A 25314-nucleotide genomic window follows, 5' to 3' on the forward strand; every position below is an offset into this window, starting at 1 on the left:
GTTCCACATGAGATGTGGATCAACGCACATGTTTTCCCGTACACGGTTTGAACTGACACCATTGAGTGGTTGTTGAGAGAGTGAGTGAGAGAGTGAGTGGGTGAGTGAGTGAGTGAGTGTGTGAGTGGGTGGGTGAATGAGTGGGTAAATGATTGAATAATTGATTCAGTGAGTGTGTTGGTGAGTGAGTGAGCGAGTGAGTGAGGGAGTGAACATCAAAACAAACAAAAGGGTGAGGGGGGGGGGGGGGATGGAGAACGGGAAAGAGACAAGCAATTAGCAAAAGAGTCAGACGACACTTTCTTTATGATGTCATTCCTTTACCGACTGCCCCCCCCCCCCCCCAACACCCCCCACCCCCCCCATTATTACTTATAACTGCTGGGTGAAGTCTGCTTTGTGATCCTGTAGTGATTCTTACTGGGGCCAAATTTACCACCCGGTGGGAGGCATTTCAAGTTTGCCTAAATGGACCCCCCCCCACACACACACACCCATATCTAATACTGGAAGAGAGGGGTGAAGGCTGTTGGGGTGTGGTGGGGTAGTCGGGGAGGGGGGGGGGCGTGGGGGAGGGGAGTGGGGGTCAGTTCTAAATGGTCGAAGTTTTTACCATGAGATGACATTCCAGGCCAGTCTACACGGACCACGGGGTAACACTGGGCCAGCTAGCTAGGTTTCTTCCGCTTCTTCGTTCGTGGGCTGCAACTCCCACGTTCACTACTATGTACACGAGTGGGATTTTGCGTGTATGACCGTTATTACCCCGCCATGAAGGCAGCCATACTCCGTTTTCTGGGGGTGTGCATGCTGGGTATGATGTTTCCATAACCCACCAAACGCTGACATGGATTACAGGATCTTTAACGTGCGTATCTGATCTCCTTGCGTGTACACACGAAGGGGGTTCAGGTACAAGCATGTTTGCACATTATGTTGACCTGGGAGATCGGGAAAATCTTCACACTCTACCCACCAGGCGCTGTTACCGAGATTCGAACCTGGGACCCTCAGATTGAAAATCCAACGCTTTAACCACTCGGCTATTGCGCCCGTCGGCCAGCTAGATTTGAACCTGAGGTGGAAACCAACGGGGGTAAGAACAGGTTAGTACACCGGGATGACCGTCACACACACCCCGACAATAATTAACACTGCAGCTTAGTTTTGCCAGTCGTCAGGATTCTGTGAAGTGTTTGATGTTTGTTGTTGTGTTCTTCTGATACTGGCTTACTTCATGTTCTTATTGTCGTTTTCCTTACGCATCTGTAGAAATTTGTTGTCGTGTTAATAATGCCCGCGATATTGTGGAAAGGAAAAGAAAAAAAATCATTCATATTATTATCATTATTATTAGTATTATGGTGATTGATAGTGACAATGATTGCTGCTGCTGCTGCTGCTGCTGCTGCTGCTGCTGTTGTTGTTGTTGGTGGTGGTGGATAATTACAGCGTAGTTTGGATGTAATATGCACAGTGAAACGCCGTGCAGAGACAAAGAAAAGTATACAAACGTCTTGACATTCACAACAACACGCAGTAAGCAGAAACAAAGGAACAGATACACAGAGTCCTGTTCGATCCCCAGCCACAATGCGCAGTTCGGGGTGGCAGTGATGGCGGAAGCAGGAAGTCTTCCTGTCCGCAGGAAACAACTTCCGGTTCAGCGTTACTTCCGGTTCAGCGTTTCCTTGTTGGAAGGAGGGTAGTGCTGATCCCGTGTCATCACGAGGAGGACATTGACACAGTGTCATCACGAGAGGGTCAGTGACACAGTGTCATCACGAGGAGGACAGTGACACAGTGTCATCACGAGAGGGTCAGTGACATGACACAGTGTCACCACCCCTGAATGTTGTGTCACTTCATGTTGGCCTGGGGAAGGGACACACACACACACACACACACAAACACACACATACACACAAACACACACACACACACACACACAACCAACTAGAAGAGAGTGTGGCATTGGACAGATCTAGATCTATCGGCTGTTTCGTGACACAGGCTTTCGGCCCCATCATTTACCATCGCCAAAACACCGTTTGTGTTTGTTCGTTCGTTTGTTCGTTCGTTCGTTTGTTTGTAATGAATAAAATCCGTTAATTTAGCATTATATATCTCCTGTTTTGTTCTTTGGCTGTTCATAGGTTTGTTTTTATTGAATCAGTTTAGTTACTTTAGCACTATAATCTCCTGTTTTGTGTATAGGCTGTGTTTTGTTTGTAATGAATCATTTCAGTTATTTTAGCACTATAATCTCCTGTTTTGTGTACAGGCTGTGTTTTGTTTGTAATGAATCATTTCAGTTATTTTAGCACAATAATCTCCTGTTTTGTGTACAGGCTGTGTTTTGTTTGTATTGAATCAGTTCAGTTATTTTAGCACAATAATCTCCTGTTTTGTGTACAGGCTGCGTTTTGTTTGTAATGAATCAGTTCAGTTATTTTAGCACTATAATCTCCTGTTTTGTGTATATTGTTTGTAATGAATCAATTCAGTTATTTTAGCACTATAATCTCCTGTTTTGTGTATAGGCTGTGTTTTGTTTGTATTGAATCAGTTCGGTTATTTTAGCACTATAATCTCCTGTTTTGTGTATAGGCTGTGTTTTGTATGTATTGAATCAGTTCAGTTATTTTAGCACTATAATCTCCTGTTTTGTGTATAGGCTGTGTTTTGTTTGTAATGAATCAGTTCAGTTATTTTAGCACTATAATCTCCTGTTTTGTGTACAGGCTGTGTTTTGTTTGTAATGAATCATTTCAGTTATTTTAGCACAATAATTTCCTGTTTTGTCTACGGGCTGTGTTTTGTTTGTAATGAATCAGTTCAGATATTTTAGCACTATAATATCCTGTTTTGTGTATAGGCTGTGTTTCCAAGGTCAACTCGTATTAACGGACTGTTTTTTTGTTGTTTATGCTATAATCTCCTGTTTTGTGTACAGGCTGCGTTTTGTTTGTAATGAATCATTTCAGTTATTTTAGCACAATAATCTCCTGTTTTGTGTATAGGCTGTGTTTTGTTTGTAATGAATCAGTTCAGATATTTTAGCTCTATAATATCCTGTTTTGTCTATAGTCTATGTTTCCAAGGTCAACTCGTATCAACGACTTTTTTTTTTTTTTTTTTTTTTTTTTTTTTTGTTCGCGTATGATGGTCCTTACCCCCGCCATGCAGGCGGCCGTGCACCATTTTTAGGTGGTGTACATTCCGGTCTGACATTTGCTGAGACACATTGACTCACACATGATCTTCCAGAAAGGAGAAGGCTGGTGCACGACTGAGTCAGCATCGCGATGTCCCGACGGTTCCCCACGGAGCTTAGGGACCAAGGCACATTCCGTAGTATTAGGCTATGTATACTTTGTTTTATTTTGTTTGGCCCGCGAGTGTGTGTGTGTGTGTGTGTGTGTGTGTGTTTTAAACATTTTACCTTTGATAATGTGTTTTGCTGTTTGGGACGGGTTGTTTTTTCACATTATGTAACGCGGCGTTTAGTGGGGTGAGTGGATTGCTGACAGTATACACAGGGTAGGGGAGAGAGTTCTACGTCACTGTATACAGGTCGTGGATATTGACTGATTGAATGATATGAATGCTTATAAAGCGCCTATCCTCGGTCGGAGACCAAGCTCTAAGCGCTTTACAAAGACGGAGTCATTTACACAACAGGGTAGAGCCGACTGACGGCTGCCACTGGGCGCTCATCATTCGTTTCGTGTGTCATTCAATCAGATGTCAGGCACGCACACCTACACACTCAGACAAATATGTAACATTTAACGTTTTACGTGTATGACCGTTTTGTTTATTTACCCCGCCATGTAGGCAGCCATACTCCGTTTCCGGGGGTGTGCATGCTGGGTATATTCTTGTTTCCATAACCCACCGGACGCTGACATGGATGACAGGATTTTAACGTGCGTATTTGAGCTTTTGCGTGCGTATACACACGAAGGGGGTCTGCACATATGTTGACTGGGAGATTGGAAAAAAAACAAACCTCCACCCTTTACCCACAGGCGCCGTCACCGTGATTCGAACCCGGGACCCTCAGATTGAAAGTCCAACGCTTTAACCATTCGGCTATTGCGCCCGTATAAGATGTGGGAAAGATTGGACTGTGGTTTATTAGTGCTACATGTGTATACACAGTGGGTGTACAGAGTGTGTGTGTGGGGGGGGGGGGGGGGGGCCGGGGGGGGGGGGGAAGGAGATGGAGTGTGGTGTGTATGTACTACATGTGTATAATATAACTCAGCAAGGGAAGATGAGACATGAGCTTCACAACTGAGTGGGTCCTTAGATGACTAAGATTCCGATCAAGGCTCTGAAGAGGCGCGTGAGACAGATCAAGTGAATACACTTGTTACAGATCCTGTAATGTATAAATCTGTATAATGAATCTTAAGACCTCTTATTTTGAAATCGTACTTGGAAATCACATTTATTGCTGTAACTTAGTTACGATCCTACTTACATAACATTCAAGTGTTACACAAGAGAAGTAAGGGGCGTCACCATAATCAAAATACCCTCTCCCATAACTCGAAATCTGAAGGGCCTTTCGTAATTGTCTTCCTGTTTTAGGTTGGGTTTTTTGTTGTTGTTTTTCTAATTATCTTTTCTATCATCAGTTTCATAATACTGGAAGCTTACATTGATGCTGACTGGTAACTGAACGAAAAGTGTCTTCAAACCCTCGCTTACGTGGGTGCTGAATGGAACAAACGGGGTTTCTATACACGTAGACCACCAGGACTGATGATATAAGACACAGCATTGTACCGGACTGTTGAAGTGCTGTCTCTATCAGTGCTCCCCACACGTGCCGGAACCGCCGCCATTGAAAGCACTCGGATGCACACATCTAACGTGTCCGTGTCATCGTCCGGGTCGTTGTCGTCGTCGTTGTCAGCATCATCATCATCGTCGTCGTCGTCGTCGTCGTCGTCTTGACTTGGCAGTTCGCCGTCACACTGGCCTTACATACCGGGCTTCCGGTTACAAGCTAATCACCCGGATGCAGCTTCGAGTTGTCTTTCCTGGCGATGCTGGATAGGTCCGTTTGTAGATGTGTGTGTGTGTGTGTGTGTGTGTGTGTGTGTGTGTGTGTGTGTTACAGCTGGGTGTTTGTGTGGTGAGGGTGACAGAGGGGGTGAGGTGGTGTGAGGGTGGTGGTGGGTGGCTGTTTCCATGTGTATACCCCCCCTCCACCCCCACCCCACGCTGTGCCCAGCTTTTGTGGCTCCTGTGTTAGACGAGTGAGATCCGTTTTAAAAATACTTCCCATGGTATCATTCAGATTTGTATGTCCCATGTCGCAGAAGATCAGTTTCAGTTTCAGTAGCTCAAGGAGGCGTCACTGCGTTCGGACAAATCCATATACGTACGCTACACCACATCTGCTAAGCAGATACCTGACCAGCAGCGTAACCCAACGCGCTTAGTCAGGCCTTGAGGGAAAAAACACACACACACACACACACACACACAGCAAACACGCACACAGACACACAACACACACACACACACACACACATACCCCCCTCCCCCCCTCACCCCCCCCCCCCCCCCCCCCACACACACACACACAAACAGGCACACACACAGACACACACAAACACAGACACACAGACTCATACACACACACAGAAGAACGTTCCTCCTACTGCTGGCAGGTAACTTCCATACTTAGCAGAAGAAGTTCCTGTGTTTGAACTAAAACAAAGATAGAATGACTAGCTGGAATCAGTTTGTCAGTGTGTCACATAGCAGTACTGAGTTGTTGTGGGGTTTTTTATAAGACGTAAAAAATAAAACAGTTACCTGACTAAGGAAATATTTTAGAATTTTGTCTCTATCTAAAAATGCACTGTCATGAAAAGTATACTGCATGGAAAGAACTGATCTTTGATCATTTGTAAGCCAGATTTAACGTCGACGTTTCATTTCCTTGGAAATTAGACACGACACACACATACGCACACACACACACACACACACACACACACACACACACACACACACACACACACACACACACATACATACATACATACACACAAACACAGAAAGACACAGACAGACAGACAGACAGACACACACACACACACACACACACACACACAGATACCCCCCCCCCTCCCCCCGTTCCCACCCCTCCTCAAACACCCCTCTCCCCCTCCCCACCCACACACACAGACACACACACAACAAACACGCACACAGGCACACACACACACACACAGATACCCCCCTCCCACACACACACACACTCACACACACAAACAGGCACACACACAGACACACACACAGACACACAGAACAGACACACACAGACACACAGACACACAGACACACACACACACACACACACACACACACACACAGAGAGAGTCAACCGAAACGCCGTGTTATGACAAAGACTGACGTTGTGTGTAAAGAGACACGTGATCCAGTTTCAGGACACAAAACATCAACAGAATCAAGTGACATGTCTTATCTCCAATGGTCTCCAACAGGACCGTGACAAAGACACACAGGCAAACTGACTGAAATGACGCACGGCTTGTGTTGACGAAGGCCAGCGGCAGAAAACCATCACACACACACACACACACACACGCACACACACACACACACACACACACACACACACACACACACACACACACACACACACACACACACACACACACACACATACTCACACACACACACACATACTCACACACATACACACACACAAACACAGAAAGACACAGACACAAACACACACACACACAGAGACACACATACACACACACCCCGTTCCCACCCCTCCTCACACACAGACACCCCCCCTCATCCCCCCCCAACCCACACACACACAACAAACACGCACACACACACACACACACACACACACACACACACACAGATACCCCCCTCCCCCCCCCCCCCACACACAAGCCCATCCAACATATGTAGCTGAGGTAATGGAGGGGGGACGGGGTGGTGGTGATGGGGAGGAGAAGGGGGATGGGGAGGGAAGATTGATGGTGATGGTGATGGAGGAGGAGGATGGTGATGATGATGATGGTGATGATGATAATGGTGACGACGATGGTGATAATGATGATGATGATGATGACGATGGTGAAGATGTTGTTGGTTATGATGATGATGATAGACGATGACGATGATGATCACGACGACGACGACGATGATGACGATGACGACGATGATGATGATGATGATGACGACGATGATGATTACGATGATGACGACGACGATGATGATGGCGACGATGATGATGATGACGACGATGATGATGATGATGATGATGATGATGATGATGACGACGCTGATGATGATGATGATGATGATGACGATGATGAGTGGCGGGCATTGAGGACTGAAGGCCTGGCTCTGTAACACTGTCTGGTTGCATTACTGTGAGCCGTTCCACACCTCGCACACTGAATTCTGACGTGTGTGTGTGTGTGTGTGTGTGTGTGTGTGTGTGTGTGTGTGTGTGTGTGTAGGGGGTCGTGGGTCGCGGTCAGGGGGAGGGGAGTCACGGCAAAAGACGTTTTTGTGGGGATTTGTCTGTGAGGGTGTGGGGAGAAGGTGTGTGTGTACAGTGGAAGGCTTGTGTAAGGAAGGGTGTATGGGTGTGGTGAGCTGGGTACATGGCTGAAAGACTTGTGAAGAAACGTGTGAGGGTGTATGGGTGTGGTGAGCTGGGTACATGGCTAAAAGACTTGTGAAGAAATGTGTGAGGGTGTATGGGTGTGGTGGGTTGGGTACATGGCTAAAAGACTTGTGAAGAAATGTGTGAGGGTGTATGGGTGTGGTGGGTTGGATACATGGCTAAAAGACTTGTGAAGAAATGTGTGAGGGTGTATGGGTGTGGTGAGCTGGGTACATGGCTAAAAGACTTGTGAAGATTTGTGCGAGGGTGTAAGGGTCTGGTGGGTTGGGTACATGGCTAAAAGACTTGTGAAGAGCTATGTAAGGGTGTATGGGTGTGGTGAGCTGGGTACATGGCTAAAAGACTTGTGAAGATTTGTGCGAGGGCGTATGAGTGGGGATGAGGGGGTACACAGCTAAAGACTTGTATAAGGGTGTGTATGGGTGTAGGCGAGGAGGGTACACGGCTAAAGACTCGTTTAGGGGTGTGGTGGTGGGGATGAGGGATGAGGAGTGGGGGTGGGGTGGTGATTACACGGCTTAAAGACTTGTATCAGGGTGTGCGGGTGGGGATGAGAGGACGCAGTGCTCAAGACTTGTGTTGTAGAATTAGAGAAAGCAGGGGACATATCCCCCCCCCCCCCCCCCCCCCCACCTTGGTGGTAGGAGCCTGCTGTATCTTGGGGTTCTTCTGTGCTGGGTCTTCACAGTGTGGGTGACTTGTCCTAACTGGTAGAGAATGTCGACGTCAGTCCAGCTATTTATTAATTAACACGACAGTGTGGCGGCGGTCACTTCCAGTTGGTACTGATCAAACCAGCACGCTCTTTTCCACGATGGTGTTATTAGCAAACTAGTGGTCTGTCTGTCTGTCTGTCTGTCTGTCTGTATGTATGTATGTATGTATGTCTCTCTCTCTCTCTCTCTCTCTCTCTCTGTGCTCAAAAGGAGAAATCATATACTCAGACCTAATTAAGTAGAATTAATGTCAAGTCCATGAATATTATGATATTGTGTCATCTATTCAAGTGTTATAATACCCCTTCCCATGCCCACCCCCAGTCCCCTGGTTTTGAATTGTGGTCCATGGCCAAAGTTCATTAAAAACAATTTCGTTAGTTCGTTCGTTCTCTCTGTCTGTGCCTCTGTCTCTCTGCCAGTGTCTGTCTGTCTGTCTCTCTGCCACTGTCAGTCTGTCTCTCTCTCTCTCTTGCTGTCATTCCTCAGCTCTTCACAAGAGGAACCGGAAACCAGTGTACAGACTTTGCATGGACCAAAATCTGATTGCATGTCACTGCCAGTGGAATTCGTGATACTGCAGCCGCGGGCGACACACTGCGCATTCAAGCACTCACACATATATACAGAGTTACACACAGAGTCACACACGTACACACACACGTACACACATGTACAAACACACACACACACACACACACACACACACACACACACACACACACACACACACACACACACACACACACGTACACACACACGTACACACACACACACACACACACACACACACACACACACACACACACACACACACTTGCTGAACTGCTACAATTCACACGATGCTTTCATATTCGCCTGACGGTTCGAAATGAGAGAGAGACAGACAGACAGACAGACAGAGACACAGAGACAGAGACAGACAGAGACACAGACAGAGAGAGAGACAGACAGACAGACAGAGACAGAGAGAACACACAAAAACCAGGCCAGAAAAACTGTACAGCTGGTGACACGGCCGAGGAAGAAAGCAACACACATTGCCTGTATATGGAGATCGTCTAACGTCCTCAAGTAGTCCCGCGGGGAAAAAAAAAAAAAAAAAGAAAGAAGAAAGAAAGAAAAAGAAAAGAAGAAAGGAAGAGAGAAACCGGGAAATCTCGAGTGAGCGTCACGTGAAACCGTCACCACCACCACCACCACCACCACCACCTAACGCCAACCACCATCCGCATCTCTCTCTCCCCCCCCCCCCACCCCCTCCACACACCCACCATCTCACCCTCTCCAACTACTTGACGATGTCATCACATCCTCCAGCCAGTCCCTTGCCTTGTATGTGCCGTGTATAGTAAGTGGTGTGTAAGACAGAGGAAGAAGAACTTACACACACACATAACAGAACAGACCCAGCTGAAGGAGGGAAACTTTTCAAAACCCACCATCCCGCACCCCCCCCCCCCCCCCCCCACCACCGTGCACTGAGGACTGAGAAGAACTGGCCAATCAAACGGCGTCTCTGCGGTCATGTGATGTCTGCTGGCCGGGGCTATTAATTGGCCCAGCTTGCCGAGAGGTCGGCATTGGGAGGTCCGTCAGGGGGGCTAGTCAGTCAGCCCGCGGTGCTGTGTGTCGGTCAGTCCTTTCTTCACGTGCAGGGGGGCCACTAGGGGGCCCAGGGGAGAGAGAGGCCGTGCTGTGGGACCTGTCTGTCTGTCTCTCTGCCAGGTCTGCCGTGGCTGGTTTGTGTGTGTGTGTATGGGGGGGTTTGCTTGAGTTCTGAGATGGTTGTATAGTTGTCGTGGGTAGTTTGTTTGTATCAGGGTTCCAGTTCACTTTCTGGGTCGTCGATTTTCGGTAGTCAGGATTCTTCTTTGAGTATTTTTTTTTTAATATTGATTTTATTTTACTTTACTTTATTATGTACTGCTTGAAGGATGTTGGTGAGTTACGCTTTGTGGGTTGAATTCACGTGAGGACACATTTGAGCAGCTCTGGCATTCCGTGATCTGTGTTGTTGAAAACTGTTGCTTCAGTGAGTGTCAGCTGTGTCTTTGACATGTTATCCGCAGATGTTAAGAGTTCTTATTTCGTTTCGTTAGCTGAGGTGAAGCCGACGGTTGTTTTTTTTTTGTTTTTTTTTAATTCTCAATTGCAGGGCCTTAATCCTCTTAAAATTGTGTTGTCTTATTGAATTTTGTTTCAAGATTTTTGTACGTTTATGCGCGACATATGGTTTATTCTTCAATAATTCTTCTTCTTTTTGTGGGAGTCCATTCTTCCAGTTTTGTCATCGCTTGTTATACTTGGGGTGTGACCCTTGAGGTGTGAACAGGTGAAGGTAATGTAGGATACTGAAGTAGGACTTTACCACAGTTTTGTATGCAGGTGAAGGGTCTGACCTCAGCGAGGTCATGTGGCTGGGTGTGTTCAAGTGTTCGTCAGTGTGGGCCTGTGTTGTTTATTTACCCTTTGATCCTTTCAGTGTGGGTTTGTCTTGTTTTGATAATCTTTGAACCCCAATGATGATACGTGGGTTGCCTGTGCCGAGTAAACGTGTTCATAACTAGCTTTTTTGGGTAGACTGGTGTGAAGGAAGGGCATCTTTGTGAGTGTCCAACAAATGCCGCCAGGTCAGACACTTCGGTGATCCGCCATAGCCAACAAATGTAGGTGTGGCTAGTGGCTTTGATTTATCACTTGTAATCGGTTTTGAAAATTTCGAAGCCTGCATCACAAAATTAATGTGGTTTTCCCTATATGTACTTGCGAACCATTACGGCTGCACTTACAAGTGGGGATTTTAGGCACTTTCTTTTACCCAGAACAATTGTACCATAACCACCCCTCCTCGTTCACCATCTCAACTGAAGTGCCCACGTGTCTACGTTTTATGGTAGGAGCTCGGAATGAAAGAAAAACGCGTGCGAGAGCGTGGTGTGTGTGTGTGTGTGTGTGTGTGACTGCCGCCACCCTTGCAGTATTTGCTTCCACCAGTAGAGTTTTCTCCCCTCCTGTGTTCTATCACTGGCAGCACTGAGACAGGGTTGGTTCCCAGAGGTTCCAGAGGAGAGCACAGCTGTGCCATGACTGTCATCCTGTAGGCTGCAGGCTGTATATCTGCTACACCCCCCACCCCCCACCACCACCACTCCGACCCCTCCCTCGCCATCCTCCTCCCCTCCCCTCCCCTCCCTCCACCCTCCAGAGACGCCGTCCCTGTAGGCAAGGATGGCTGAGGAAAGGAATTTCAAACTGCCGTTTCTGCCGGCCCTGCTTACTCACTGCTGCTTGCCGCCTCCTCTTTTTCCTCTCTCCCTTCCTAATGCTTGCAGCAGACAGAAGACTTCTGGGCTTTCTGTTCCTGACTGGCTCGTTCTCAAGAGGTACACGGTAGGAGCCAGTGGAGAGGAAGACAGGGGTTGTGGCACGGCTGTATGATGGGGTCGTGAGTATCCACAAATTGTTTATCCAGAAGCTGGCTTGTCTTGTGTCGGCCTATCAGTGGTTTCTCTGCCGACTCCCAGATCGCTAATGGGAGGGAGGGGAGGGGGAGGGGCCGTGGGGGACCGGAGTGGGGGGTGGGGGTGATAACAGAAACTGAGCCACTGTACGCACGGTAGCATGGGAATTGGGTCGCGCGGGGTACGGTGGGAAATATCTGAGAAAGGCGCCATTTCAGGCGGTGCCATCAGAAGAGAGAGAGAGAGGGGAAAAAGGTGGCGGCTGTGTGTGTTCAGTGAAGGAGTGTTCTGGCATGGGGCTGACGTGTGTCAGCCTTTCAGTGGCCACTGTGCTCCATCACTGTTCATTACGTGATGGCGGTTCGATTTTGTTTCCTCCTCTGTGGTCCGACAGCAATGTTGTTTCCAAGCCAACAGAACTGGGAGGCTGTGGAACGATAACAACGGTACCTCCACCCACCCTGACGGTTATGACGAACTGACACAGCTTCCACAACTTGTTCTGCTGTGAGGGGTAGCTAGCTTGGGGCAGGTGATAAGTGACCATGTTCAGGCTTCCAAGTATGATTTCATTTTCTATAAAACCTCGCACGAGACGTGTCTTTAACCTGGGATGAGAGGTGGGCTAGAAGCCGGAATGTTGAAATACCACATGACTTTGCGACAGTGTGTGCTCGCCTTGGTACTGGGGGGAAAATATGAAGTTGTAGTGGTGATGATGATGTCGAGCGTTGGATGACTGGATGGCAGCGAAGGCAGTGAAGGTTTACAAGGTGGCAGTGAAGGCATACTGAAGTCTGAAAATGTCATAGTTGTCACGCTGATGTAGTTAGGACGATGGTAAAAAAAAAGAAAGAAGAGAAAACATGAGTATCGTTACACTGAAACAAACTTGTTGATCAATGCTTCAAGGAGCCGCGTCAAAGCTTGCGTAGACTGATCCATTAGGCTACCCACAATCAGACCACCACATGAACCTAACACGCTGGCTGGGCCTTGGGAGTCTACCATGTGTTGCGATGCCTCGATTGAAACAAGGAAATCATAACAGTAAAACTAAAACATGTGTAGGCCAAACTGTTTCAAGTGTGTCAGTTACATGGGTGAAACGGCTGTCGATATGGTGTATGGACGAAGGTATAGAACTGTTCGTTGTAATCTCCAGCTCAATATGGTGTATGGATGAAGGTATAGCGTTGTTCGTTGCAATCTCCAGCTCAATATGGTGAATGGATGAAGGTATAGAACTGTTCGGTGTAGTCTCCAGCTCAATATGGTGTATGGACGAAGGTATAGAATTGTTCGTTGCAATCTCCAGCTCAATATGGTGTATGGATGAAGGTATAGCATTGTTCGTTGCAATCTCCAGCTCAATATGGTGTATGGATGAAGGTATAGCATTGTTCGTTGCAATCTCCAGCTCAATATGGTGTATGGATGAAGGTATAGAACTGTTCGGTGTAGTCTCCAGCTCAATATGGTGTATGGACGAAGGTATAGAACTGTTCGTTGCAATCTCCAGCTCAAGATGGTGTATTGGTGAAGGCGAAGAACTTCAGACCAGACAACATTTTTATGTGCTCATAAAACTGTTTACTGTCCTGTCCAGTCCAGTTGTCCCTGTGTTGCTTTGTGAAGGCTCTGATGGTAGTTTTCCGAAGTCTGCAGCCGGGGCCACGAGACAGCAAGCACGTTGGGAGGGGGAGGAGAGTGAAGAGAGGGGGGACCACTCCCTGAGGAATTTCGTGCATTGTCGGTCCTTGTTCAGCCCGGTTGTGTTGGAGTCAGACCACATCACAACCTGCATGAATGAGGACTGACGTCACGAATGACGTCGAAAACACCGCATCATAAACCACGTCATAAATCGGGCAGACGAGCTGTGAATCGTGATGTTGGCGAGTTCTGCTGTTTGCTGTGAATCAGCCATCTTGTCTTTGTCTTTTCCCAACGAGATGGACACAATGGAAGGACGACTGTTATTTTAGACAGAGTGGGTAACAACTGTTTAGATAATGTCGTTGACCTGATGTAAGTGTACGAAGGAATTGTCGACAAGTGTAGGACTGCTGTTGGTTGTTTTTTTTTTGTTGTTTTTTTCCTGGGGCCGTACTGACAGGGGGGGGACACAGTAGCGGTGTTACTTTTGGATCTGATTTGAAACCTTCCGCCTTGAGTTAGAATGCTCAGTGACAAGACACTTCACTGCAGTTGTTGTAGCTGTAGATGAGACAGTTCGGTACAGGTAGTAGTTCTAGAGCCTTGTCACACAAGACACGTGTGGAAGGAAGATCTTGCCGTTTCGTTTTGTTCATTGGCGAAATCAGGTCCCTCACACTGACCCCCCCCCCCCCACTCCTCACCCTTTCTCTACCCACCCACCTCTCTTTCCCTCCCCACCGTCTCTCCATCCCTTTCTTTCATTTTGCCCTTTCATTCAGATAGGAATCTTTGCCGTCTTTTCTTTGCTTTTCTTTTTTTGTGTGTGTGTGTGGTTTATATATATATATATTTTTTTTTTTTTTTTTGGGGGGGGGGGGGGTGGGGGGGTGGGGGGGGTTAAGTTTCTCCCCTTTCTTTCTCCACTCTTTATTTATTTTATTCTGTTTCCCCTTTCTTTTCTTTACTTTTCCTTTCGTTTCCTTCCAAACTGAGTGATCAGGGGGGAACGGCACTACTATGCATTGCCAGCCACTTGCCATAGGCGCTGCCTCCTGCCAAAAGCTGTCCATCATGTCTTACCTCCTCCATATCCCAACCCCCACCCCCTGCTCTGCTCTGTCCTCTCTCTTCTCTCTCTCTCGCTCGCTCTCATCTCTCTCTCTCTCTCCCCCCCCCCTCCCCTATCTCTCTTTCTCTCTCTCTGTGTCTCAAGACGGCCGCAGTCAGGCATTGCCAGCCTGTGGGGGTATGGAACATGTTAGTGGCTGTCCATTGGGGCAGAGAGAAAGGATGGGAAAGGGAAGTGGTTATCTAATCGGGGAGGGGAGGGGAGTGGGTTGGCGGGTGGTGGAGGTGGGGGCTGCGGGCGGGAGGCGGAGGAGGGGGGGGGGGGGGGGGGGAAGGGTGTTTGATAAAAACCACAAGCCTCTCTGTCTGCTGCTGGCCAGATCTGCTGTGTGTGTGCGTGTGTGTGTGTGTGTGGATGAAGGGTGGTGGGGGTGGGGAGAGAGGACTGTTGCCATCATGTGTCAGTGTGTTGCATGTGGGCTGGGGGCGCGGGGGGGGGGGGGGGGGGGGGGAGGGGGGGGGAATGGTGGTATGGTTTGATAAGATGTATGTGTACGGATGGTGTATGTTGGTGATGGTCCAGTTTTAGTGGGGGAGGGAGGGGTGTGTGGGGGGGGGGGGGGGGGTGTTCGTTGAACGTGACTAACTGTGCTTTCTTGTTTTTTTTTTCTCTCAAAACTGTTACTGTGTAGCCGTGTACACGACTGTACTGTTGTCTGTCTGTACGCAATTATGTATTGGTTTAACTGGAATGACATCGCACATGTGTGCCCGTGTGTGTCAGTGTGAAGATTGTAGAATCCACCAGTAACTAAAGTTACACTTTTGTTTTCAAAAGACGAAGTAACGGAAATATTTATTTATTTAAAAAAAAAAAAAAAAAAAAAAATATATATATATATATATATATATATATATATATATATATATATATCCAAATGAAAAGGGATTTTTTTTCTTTCTAAGGCAAGATCTTCACTTCAGTAACTAATTGTTGTGTAACAAGAAATGAACAGAAGAGAGCGCTCCAGCTTCTGTCGGAGATGTAGGTGTGGTAGTTATACTTCTTGGTCCGTTTTCGGTGGTGGTGGTGGTGGTGCTGCTGCTGCTGCTGGGGCACAGAAACAATGGAACCAGTAGTTCTGATATCTTCACAGGAGTCTGTAGATTGGAGGTTCGCATACATGGACAGGGAGTGTTTGGGGGGGGGGGGGGGGGGGAGTGGAGGATCTAACTGACATGATGTCGTTAGGGCTATGGGGAGTTTCGCTCCCTGTTGAAGGGTAGACTCCTTCAATGTTGGTTAATAGTAAGGTGGGGGTTGTTTGTTCTCGGAGGGTATGCCGAGTTTCCTGATAAAGAGGGTAGACTCCTTCAGTGCTGCTTGATAGTCGGGTGGGTTCGGTGTCGGGTATATAGGGGTGGTTCTGCTGTTCCAAGGTTGGATGGCTGAAAGTTTTTTGTTGTTGTTTTTTTAACCGTGTTTCCTCGGCGTTGTCATCGTCATCATCGTCTGTACCCAGCTCTGCATGGTCAGCTCTGGGTGGTCAGCAGCAGGGACTGGTCAGCAGTGGCTGCGCTGCAGAACAAAGAGCAAAGAACAAAGAGCAAAGAACAAAGAAACGAATAAAGACGTGAAGATGAAATTGTGCATCACACTCCCCTGGCCCTTATCAACGACACCCTTGTTCTGTGTATACGAGCATACACACACACACACACACACAGACACACACACACACACACACACGTCTGTACATTTTTTTCTGTCCGTGTCTGCCTGTCTGTCTGTATCTGTGTATGTCGCTCTGTTTCTCTCAGGTTCTTTCTCGCTCCATTTGTCTGTCTGTCTGTCTGCCTCTCTCTCTCTCTCTCCGTGTGTCTCATACACATACGTACACACACACACACACACACACATGAACACGTACACATTTACTCCTACCACCTCTTTCCATCTATCACACACACACACACACACACACAACCATACACACACACACTGTCAAGGCATCGGACAACATTTTATTATTTGATATTGATAAAAAAAAATATAAAAACATTAAAAAAAAGAAAAATCTGCCACTATTCACTGACCCATGCACAAACCCCAATACCCTCGCTACCTCTCATTACATTCCTTGCCTTACATTCACACATATCACCACCACCACCATCATAACCATCATCATCATCATCACCATTATCAACATCGTCGTCGTCATCACAAATGGGACAGACTAGCTCAGACTGCGCTCTACATTTTCGTAGGACAAAAAAATATATATGGGCCGTTCAGTTCAAATTTCCAAAACCGTATCACCATATAAAAACAATTATACATGAATAAACCACACATGCACACACACACACACGCACACACACACACACACAATTACAGAGAAAAAAGAAAGAAAAGAAAAAAAAGAACCCATTCCCTATACCTTGTAAAACGAATGGAAATTTATATTCGCGATAATTGTACCCAATTAGAAAAAAAAGAGAGAGAGAGAGAAAAAAAATAAAAAAAAGAGTGTGTACGTGTGTGTGTGCGTGTGCGCGCGCATGTATCTGTGTGTGTGTGTGTGTGTGCGCGCGCGCGCGCGCGCGTGTGTGTGTCTGTGTGTGCGCGCGCGTGAATATACTGTACCGGCATATGTGTGCGCGCGCGCGTGAGTGTACGTGTTTTGTGTGTTTGTGTGTGTGCGCGCGCGCGCGTGCGTGAGTGTACGTGTGTGTGTGTGTGTGTGTGTGTGTGCGCGCGAGCGCGCGCGAGGTGGACAAGGAAGGCGTTTCATGGCCGTGTCAGAGCTCCGCCCACATGTGACGAAACTCTGGTTACAACACAGGGGAGATAATTCGGCTCAGTCTGCATCGGAAGGCAAAAACACAAGAACCCCAGTTTAAAAAAAAAAAAAAAAAAAAAAATCTTTCTTTATTACAGAATACAACACTGAGAATTCAGGAATGGCGTAAGCACTTCTTTTTTTATGAGCACGCTCGTCTTTTATGCGTGATTACAGTATCAGTATCAGTATCAGTATCAGTAGCTCAAGGAGGCGTCACTGCGTTCGGACAAATCCATATACGCTACACCACATCTGCCAAGCAGATGCCTGACCAGCAGCGTAACCCAACGCGCTTAGTCAGGCCTTGAGAAAAAAAAAGAAAAAAAGAAAAAAAAGAAGAAAAAAAAGGTATATATATATATATATATATATATATATATATATATATATATATATATATATATATGTATACATATATATATATATATATATATATATATAGAGAGAGAGAGAGAGAGAGAGAGAGAGAGAGAGAGAAGCGTACATACATAAATAAATAAATAATAATTATGAATGGGGGGAAAAAAAAGAAAAAAAAAAAAAAAAAGATAGTAGTAATGAAAATAATAATAATAATAATAATAATAATAATAATAAATAAATAATTAAATAAATAAGACAACAATGATGATAAATAAGCAAATAAATATAAAACATGAAGACACACATTCACACATACACCCACACATGCATAACAGATATGCCCCAAAAACGCAGTTTCATAGATATGAAAGCACAGTCAAATACATATAAACGTACATGAGCTCCAACACACACACACACACACACACACACACACGCACACACCACAAATTTCCCTGCACCTCCTCTACCCCCTCCTCCACACACTCGGAGTTTCTAGTCTATGTATCGCAGCTTCCACGGCACACGCATCCACACACACACACACACACACAAACACGCACACGCACACACACACTCACACACACAGATGAACACCTACTTGTACAAGCACACACACACACACGTCCATATCTCCCACCCCCAACCCCACACACATATATACAAAGATATATATATAATATATACGTTCCAATATCCTGATGCTCCCACAGTGTAGGCATGCATACACTCACATACCTCATCCTCTATCTCACCTCCTCCCTGCACCCCCACCTCCCCCTCACACACACACACACAACACAGCTGTTCTGTGAATGCTGTAGTATACTTCGATTCGATGATGATAATAGCCTAAAAATGATAATAATGATGATAATAATAATTATTATTATCATCATCATCAGCAGCAGCAGCAGCATGACGGGCGCAACAGCCCAGTGGTTGAAGCGTTGGACTTTCAATACTAGGGTACGGGGTTCGAATCCCGGTCTGGAGGGTACAGCAGGGGTGGGGATTTTTCTGATTTTCCTGGTCAGTCAACACACGTGCACACCTGCTTTTGCCTGAAGCACTAAGGTGAATGTTTAAGGCCTGAAAACCCTTATACACCACGCAGAATATCAAATACGCATGTTGAATATTCCGCAATCCATGTCAGCGTTCGGTGGATTATGGAAATAAGAACGTACCCGAAAACGGAGTATGACTGCGTACATGGTGGTGTTAACTCTCTCCATACGAACAGAGAAAGAGACAACGTTAACAGCGTTTCACCCGAATTATCACCATCAAAATATTGCAAGCAGAAGGCTCTTGTACTGAAGAGGTGAATGTTGACAAAGAATACCACAATTCTGACGACGGAAGCTAAAGGTTGGGTCACTGAGACACCCACTGGACATCCGAGGGGTTTGTGTAGAGGAGAAGAGAGGACTGGCCGTACTGAGTGAGTTAAAATGGTCATACATGTAAAAGCTTACTCCTGCTTACGACTGAACGTGGGAGTTGCAGCCCAAGATTGGCGGGGAAAAAAAATCACTGATCATCATCACCACCATCAATCATCATCTACGACAATGATAATACTGATAACAACAACAATAACGATGATAAAGGCATAATACTACTTCTTCTTCTTCTCATTATTATTATTATTATTGTTGTTGTTGTTGTCTTAACACACCAGGATGATTCAGAATGAGCGGGGCAGTGGAAATGTCGATGACTGTCGCACCGTGAAATGAACTATTATTTCTGACTTGGCCAATGCATGTCCACGTAAGTTGTAGCTGCTTACGTCATCCTTTCACGACCCCGGCGTCAGTTCCCCAGCTCAGTGTCCGTTAAATGACGTCAGGGATAATGCGCTCAACCACCACACGCACGCGCGCGCGCGCGCGCGCACGCACGCACGCACGCACGCACACACACACACACACACACACACACACACTTTTTTGATTTATTTCACATCTCATTTTTTCCGTCGATGTCAACGTCCCTTATCCCCGCACCCCCCCCCCCCCCCCCCCCCCCCCCCCCCCACCCCCCCCCCCCCCCCCGCCCCCTCCCACCCCCTCTCCCTCTCTTTCTGTACTTTGTTTTCCGTGTACTGTTCAAACCTTGGAAACGAACGACTGAAAAAAAGGCACATCCCCCCCCCCCTCCGCCCCGCACCCACTCCCGCCCACCCCTTGTCACATGTACTTTAAGTTAATGACAAAGTGCCAAAGTGTCGCAAATCTCTTATGGGTTTATGTTGTTGTTGTTTTTTTTCTTTCTGTTCCATTTTTTTTTTCTATTTTGCACCATTTTGTTCTGATTAGTACCTACTGTGTCACCAGTATTCTCTCTCTCTCTCTCTCTCTCTCTCTCGACGAGGAAGGTCTCTCTCTCTCTCTGTCTCTCTCTCTGTGTCTCTCTGTCTCTGTCTCTGTCTCTGTCTCTCTCTCTCTCTCTCTCTCTCTCTCTCTCGACGAGGAAGGTCTCTCTCTCTCTCTGTCTCTCTCTCTCTGTCTCTCTGTCTCTCTCTCTGTCTCTCTCTCTCTCTCTCTCTGTCTCTCTCTCTCTCTGTCTCTCTCTCTCTCTCTCTCTCTCTCTCTCTCTCTCTGTCTCTGTCTCTCTCTCTCTCTCTCTCTCTCTCTCTCTCTCTCTCTCTCTCTCTCTCTCTCTCGACGAAGAAGGGAGACAAAGAAGAAGAAGAAGAAAGAGAAATACGACAAAGTGTAACCCAAATCGTTGCTTCAAATTTATATCGATGAGAAAAATGAAAAAAACAAAACAAAAAAAAACTACTTCCCTATCGTCCATGCTAGAAAATTATACTTTTATTCCTACGTCCACTCCAGTATTGACTACGCTTCTAAGCTTTGGGATTCAACAAGCAACAGTTTACTAAAACTCAGTTTTGATTAGTATCCATCAACAGAGCCTAATGAGACAAATCTTCAACAGACAGACTGACTGTGAACAGATGTGTGTCCATCCACTCAAGACTAATTTGTCTTCTTCTTCTTCTTCCTCTTCTGCGTTCACTCGTATGCACACGAATGAGCTTTTACGTGTATGACCGTTTTTACCCCGCCATGTAGGCAGCCATACTCCGTTTTCGGGGATGTGCATGCTGGGTATGTTCTTGTTTCCATAACCCACCGAACGCTGACATGGATTACAGGATTTTTAACGTGCGTATTTGATCTTCTGCTTGCATATACACACGAAGGGGGTTCAGGCACTAGCAGGTCTGCACATATGTTGACCTGGGAGATCGTAAAAATCTCCACCCTTTACCCACCAGGCGCCGCCACCGTGATTCGAACCCGAGACCCTCAGATTGACAGTCCAACGCTTTGACCACTCGGCTATTGCGCCCGTCAACTAATTTGTCAAAAAGGACCCTTCAAGCACAAAATACTTCAATGATAATGCTCCATCCCATTTAACAAATCTGTTCACTTTAGATGATTATCAACATTCACAAAATTTTATTAATGATAAATTACCAGTTCACGATGATTTAAAATAAATTAATGTAAATTAGGCCTTGTATATCCACGGAGTTAATATGGGGTCATTTCCCAGAAAACCTAGAAAAATACAATTAAATTTTAACTTACATAAATACCTGATGAGTCTTTCAAACTTGACACCTCTGTGTGTGTGTGTGTGTGTGTGTGTGTGTGTGTGTGTGTGTGTGTGTGCGCGCGCGCGCGCGCGCGCGTTAGGGGGAACGGGGTGGTATCTGTCAATGCCTACTGCTAACACATTACTCATGATCATTATCAATGGAATCCAGGGTTAACGTGTTGTGTGCTATGTGTGCTTGTTGATGGTGACCGTCAGTTTGTAGTGGAGCCTGAGGTCAGTGTGTTGGTGCTGCAGAGTGCAGAACTGGGCACGGGGATGGGAGGAGGTGGAGGTGCGGAGGACGATGATGGACGCCTTCAAGCTGTGGAGCAGCGCCACCCGCCTGCAGTTCCGGGAGGTGGCCAGCGGGGAGGCGGACATCATGATCCAGTTCGCCTCCAGGTACCACCGGGACGGCTACCCCTTCGATGGCAAAGGTGAGCATGGATGTTGACTTTCTGTCATGGTGAACATGGGTGTTGTATGACTTTCTGTCATGTTGACTTTCTGTCGTGGTAAAGGTGGGTGTTGACTTTCTGTCATGGTAAACGTGGGTGTTGACTTTCTGTCATGGTAAACGTGGGTGTTGACTTTCTGTCATGTTGACTTTCTGTCATGGTAAAGGTGGATGTTGACTTTCTGTCATGTTGACTTTCTGTCATGGTAAAGGTGGGTGTTGACTTTCTGTCATGGTAAACATGGATAGTGTTGATTTTCTGTCATGGTGAACATGGATGTTGACCTTCTGTCATGGTGAACATGGATGTTGACTTTCTGTCATGGTAGACATGGATGTTGACTTTCTGTCATGGTGAACATGGATGTTGACTTTCTGTCATGGTGAACATGTATGTTGACTTTCTGTTATGGTAAACATGGATAGTGTTGATTTTCTGTCATGATGAACATGGATGTTGACCTTCTGTCATGGTGAACATGGATGTTCACTTTCTGTCATGGTGAACGTGGATGTTGACTTTCTGTCATGGTGAACATGGATGTTGACTTTCTGTCATGGTGAACATGGATGTTGACTTTCTGTCATGGTGAACATGGATGTTGACTTTCTGTCACGTTGACTTTCTGTCATGGTGAACGTGGATGTTGACTTTCTGTCATGGTGAACATGGATGTTCACTTTCTGTCATGGTGAACGTGGATGTTGACCTTCTGTCATGGTGAACGTGGATGTTGACTTTCTGTCACGTTGACTTTCTGTCATGGTGAACGTGGATGTTGACTTTCTGTCATGATGAACGTGGATGTTGACTTTCTGTCATGGATGTTGACTTTCTGTCATGGATGTTGACTTTCTGTCATGTTGGTTTTTGTGGGGTTTTGTTTGTTTGTTTGTTAGTTTGTTTTTGATTTTTGTAGCGTGGGTCTGGTGAATGGGGGGCGGTGGTCTTTTGGTTCAACACACACACACACACACACACACACACACACACACACACACACACACACACACACACACACACACATCTATCTCTCTCTCTCTCTCTCTCTACACACACACACACACACACACACACACACACACACACACACATGATTGGTACAACCACTATTAATCACAAATCATTGGAGACATGAGCCCCATGTAAAAACAAAACAAAAACAACAACAGCAACAACAGAAACAACATCTCCTGTCTTCCTTACTGTGGTTGGAAACATTGTAAAAACACTTGCAACACAACACACACATACACACACACACACACACACACACACACACACACACACACACACACACACACACACACACACACACACACACACACACACAGAATGTGACTCGCAAATGCTGTGGCTAGCAGGTCATTGAGGAACAGATGGGGAAACTAATGTACTTGACTGGTTCAGACGTCGATTTGATCCCCCCCCCCCCCACCCTCCCACCCTTTTTAATTAAAAAAAAGAAATTATTATTATTTTTTTTTTTTTACCGATGTATTTATCAATATCAAATTCCGTTGGAAATATTTAATTGGTTTGAGACCTTGGCATAGAACCCCGAGATCAAAGAAAATGGTGTTCGTGCTTCTCTCTACAATTGTGGGTCAGACTTTCATGAGAATGGGCTTCTTGATGGATTTTTAGAAAGTTCGTATAATCTAACTTCCTTAGTGAACCACCTTGACGGAATTTGTGTCCTTGAGCTTCTGTATGGCTGGCCTGGCCTTGTCCAGATATTTCCTGAGTGACCTTGAGCAAAAGATTGTTTTGAATGACCATGATCACAGCGTGTCCATTGTGACTTTGGCCAAAGGGTTTTCTTGCAGCATGACCAAGGACTTTTCCTAATCGACCATGATCAAGACATTTATTCAACTTTGGCCAAAGGGTTTTCTTACAACATGACCAAGGTTGTGACCAAAGAAACTGTGATCAAGACGTTTGTACGACTTTGACCAATGCGTTTTCTTGCATCATGACCAAAGATGATTCCAAAGTGAACTTGCCAAAAAACATTTTCAGAGTGACCTTGGTCAAAGATCGTTCTGGAATGACCTTGATCAAGATGAAACTTGACAGTTACCTTCAAGGTTGCACAATGCCTGGTCATGACCCGTGTGTGTGTGTGTGTGTGTGTGTGTGTGTGTGTGTGTGTGTGTGTGTGTGTGTGTGTGTGTGTTCTTTAGTTTAGCGTCTTTTCACTATCAGTGATATTAGACGTTAAAAAAAAAGGGGGGGGGGGGGGGGGCATGGGGGGAGGAAGGTGGTGGTGTGGTGGGAGGGTGGTTGGGGGGGGGCTGGAAGAGGAAAACAGAAAAAAGGGAAACTAGAAAACTACCGTAAAATGTATAACTAACATGCAATTACATTTAACAGTAACAATTCAATAATAATAATGATAATAATCAGAAACCATTAACACAATTCTGAAGTGCATTAAAGGAATGATGTTGAAATAGGGCTATGTACTAATGCCTGTGAAAGTTCGACCATAAGAACCTCGTCAGAAATAACTTTACAAAAATCATCTGCAGTTACCTTCAAGGTTGCACAATGCCTGGTCATGACCCTTGTGTGTGTGTGTGTGTGTGTGTGTGTGTGTGTGTGTGTGTGTGTGTGTGTGTGTTTGCAGGCATGATTCTGGCCCACGCTTTCTTCCCGGGAGAAGGGAAAGGAGGGGACACGCACTTTGATGATGATGAGAAGTGGACGCTCAACTCCACAGATGGTTTGTGCTTCTGTATTCTGTTATGCCACTACCCAGGGCTGGTTACTTCTTCTTCTGCATTCGTGGGCTGCAACTCCCACGTTCATTCGCATGTACACGAGCGGGCTTTTACGTGCATGACCGTTTTTACCCCGCCATGTAGGCAGCCATACTCCGCTTTGGGGTGTGTGCATGCTGGGTATGTTCTTGTTTCCATAACCCACCGAACGCTGACATGGATTACAGGATCTTTAACGTGCGTATTAGATCTGCATGCGTTTACACACGAAGGGGGTTCAGGCACTAAGCAGGTCTGCACATATGTTGACCTGGGAAGTCGTAAAAATCTCCACCCTTTACCCACTAGGCGCCGTCACCGTGATTCGAAACCGGGACCCTCAGACTGAAAGTCCAACGCTTTAACCAGTCGGCTATTGCGCCCGTCGGGGCTGGTTACAACTATTGAAAGTATCTCTCTCTCTCTCTCTCTCTCTCTGTGTGTGTGTGTGTGTGTGTGTGTGTGTGTCTGTGTGTGTCTGTGTCTGTGTGTCTGTGTGAAAGAGAAGTAAAGTGTATAAACTGACCAGTAAAATCAGCCCGTGAAAAACAACAACAACAAAATCGTGGTGGTATTGACACAAAAAACTAATACCATGACCATGGATGAGTAACTCTTGAATAAAGCT

The 25314-nt window shown here is 46.2% G+C and overlaps 1 protein-coding gene across 2 annotated transcripts in view; it reads left to right on the top strand.

Annotated features, from left to right (window-relative positions):
• The window catches only part of LOC143275017 (matrix metalloproteinase-17-like), a 130448-nt gene that overhangs the window by 86757 nt on the left and 18377 nt on the right, over positions 1–25314 (top strand). For both annotated transcript variants that reach the window (XM_076579078.1, XM_076579080.1), the window contains exons 4-5: positions 21716–21897; positions 24554–24649. In XM_076579078.1, coding sequence (XP_076435193.1) covers positions 21716–21897; positions 24554–24649 — 278 coding nt within the window. The remainder of the gene's footprint in view (positions 1–21715; positions 21898–24553; positions 24650–25314) is intronic.

Source organism: Babylonia areolata, chromosome 29, assembly GCF_041734735.1.
Source record: "Babylonia areolata isolate BAREFJ2019XMU chromosome 29, ASM4173473v1, whole genome shotgun sequence".
Classification (NCBI taxonomy): Eukaryota; Metazoa; Mollusca; class Gastropoda; order Neogastropoda; family Buccinidae; genus Babylonia; species Babylonia areolata.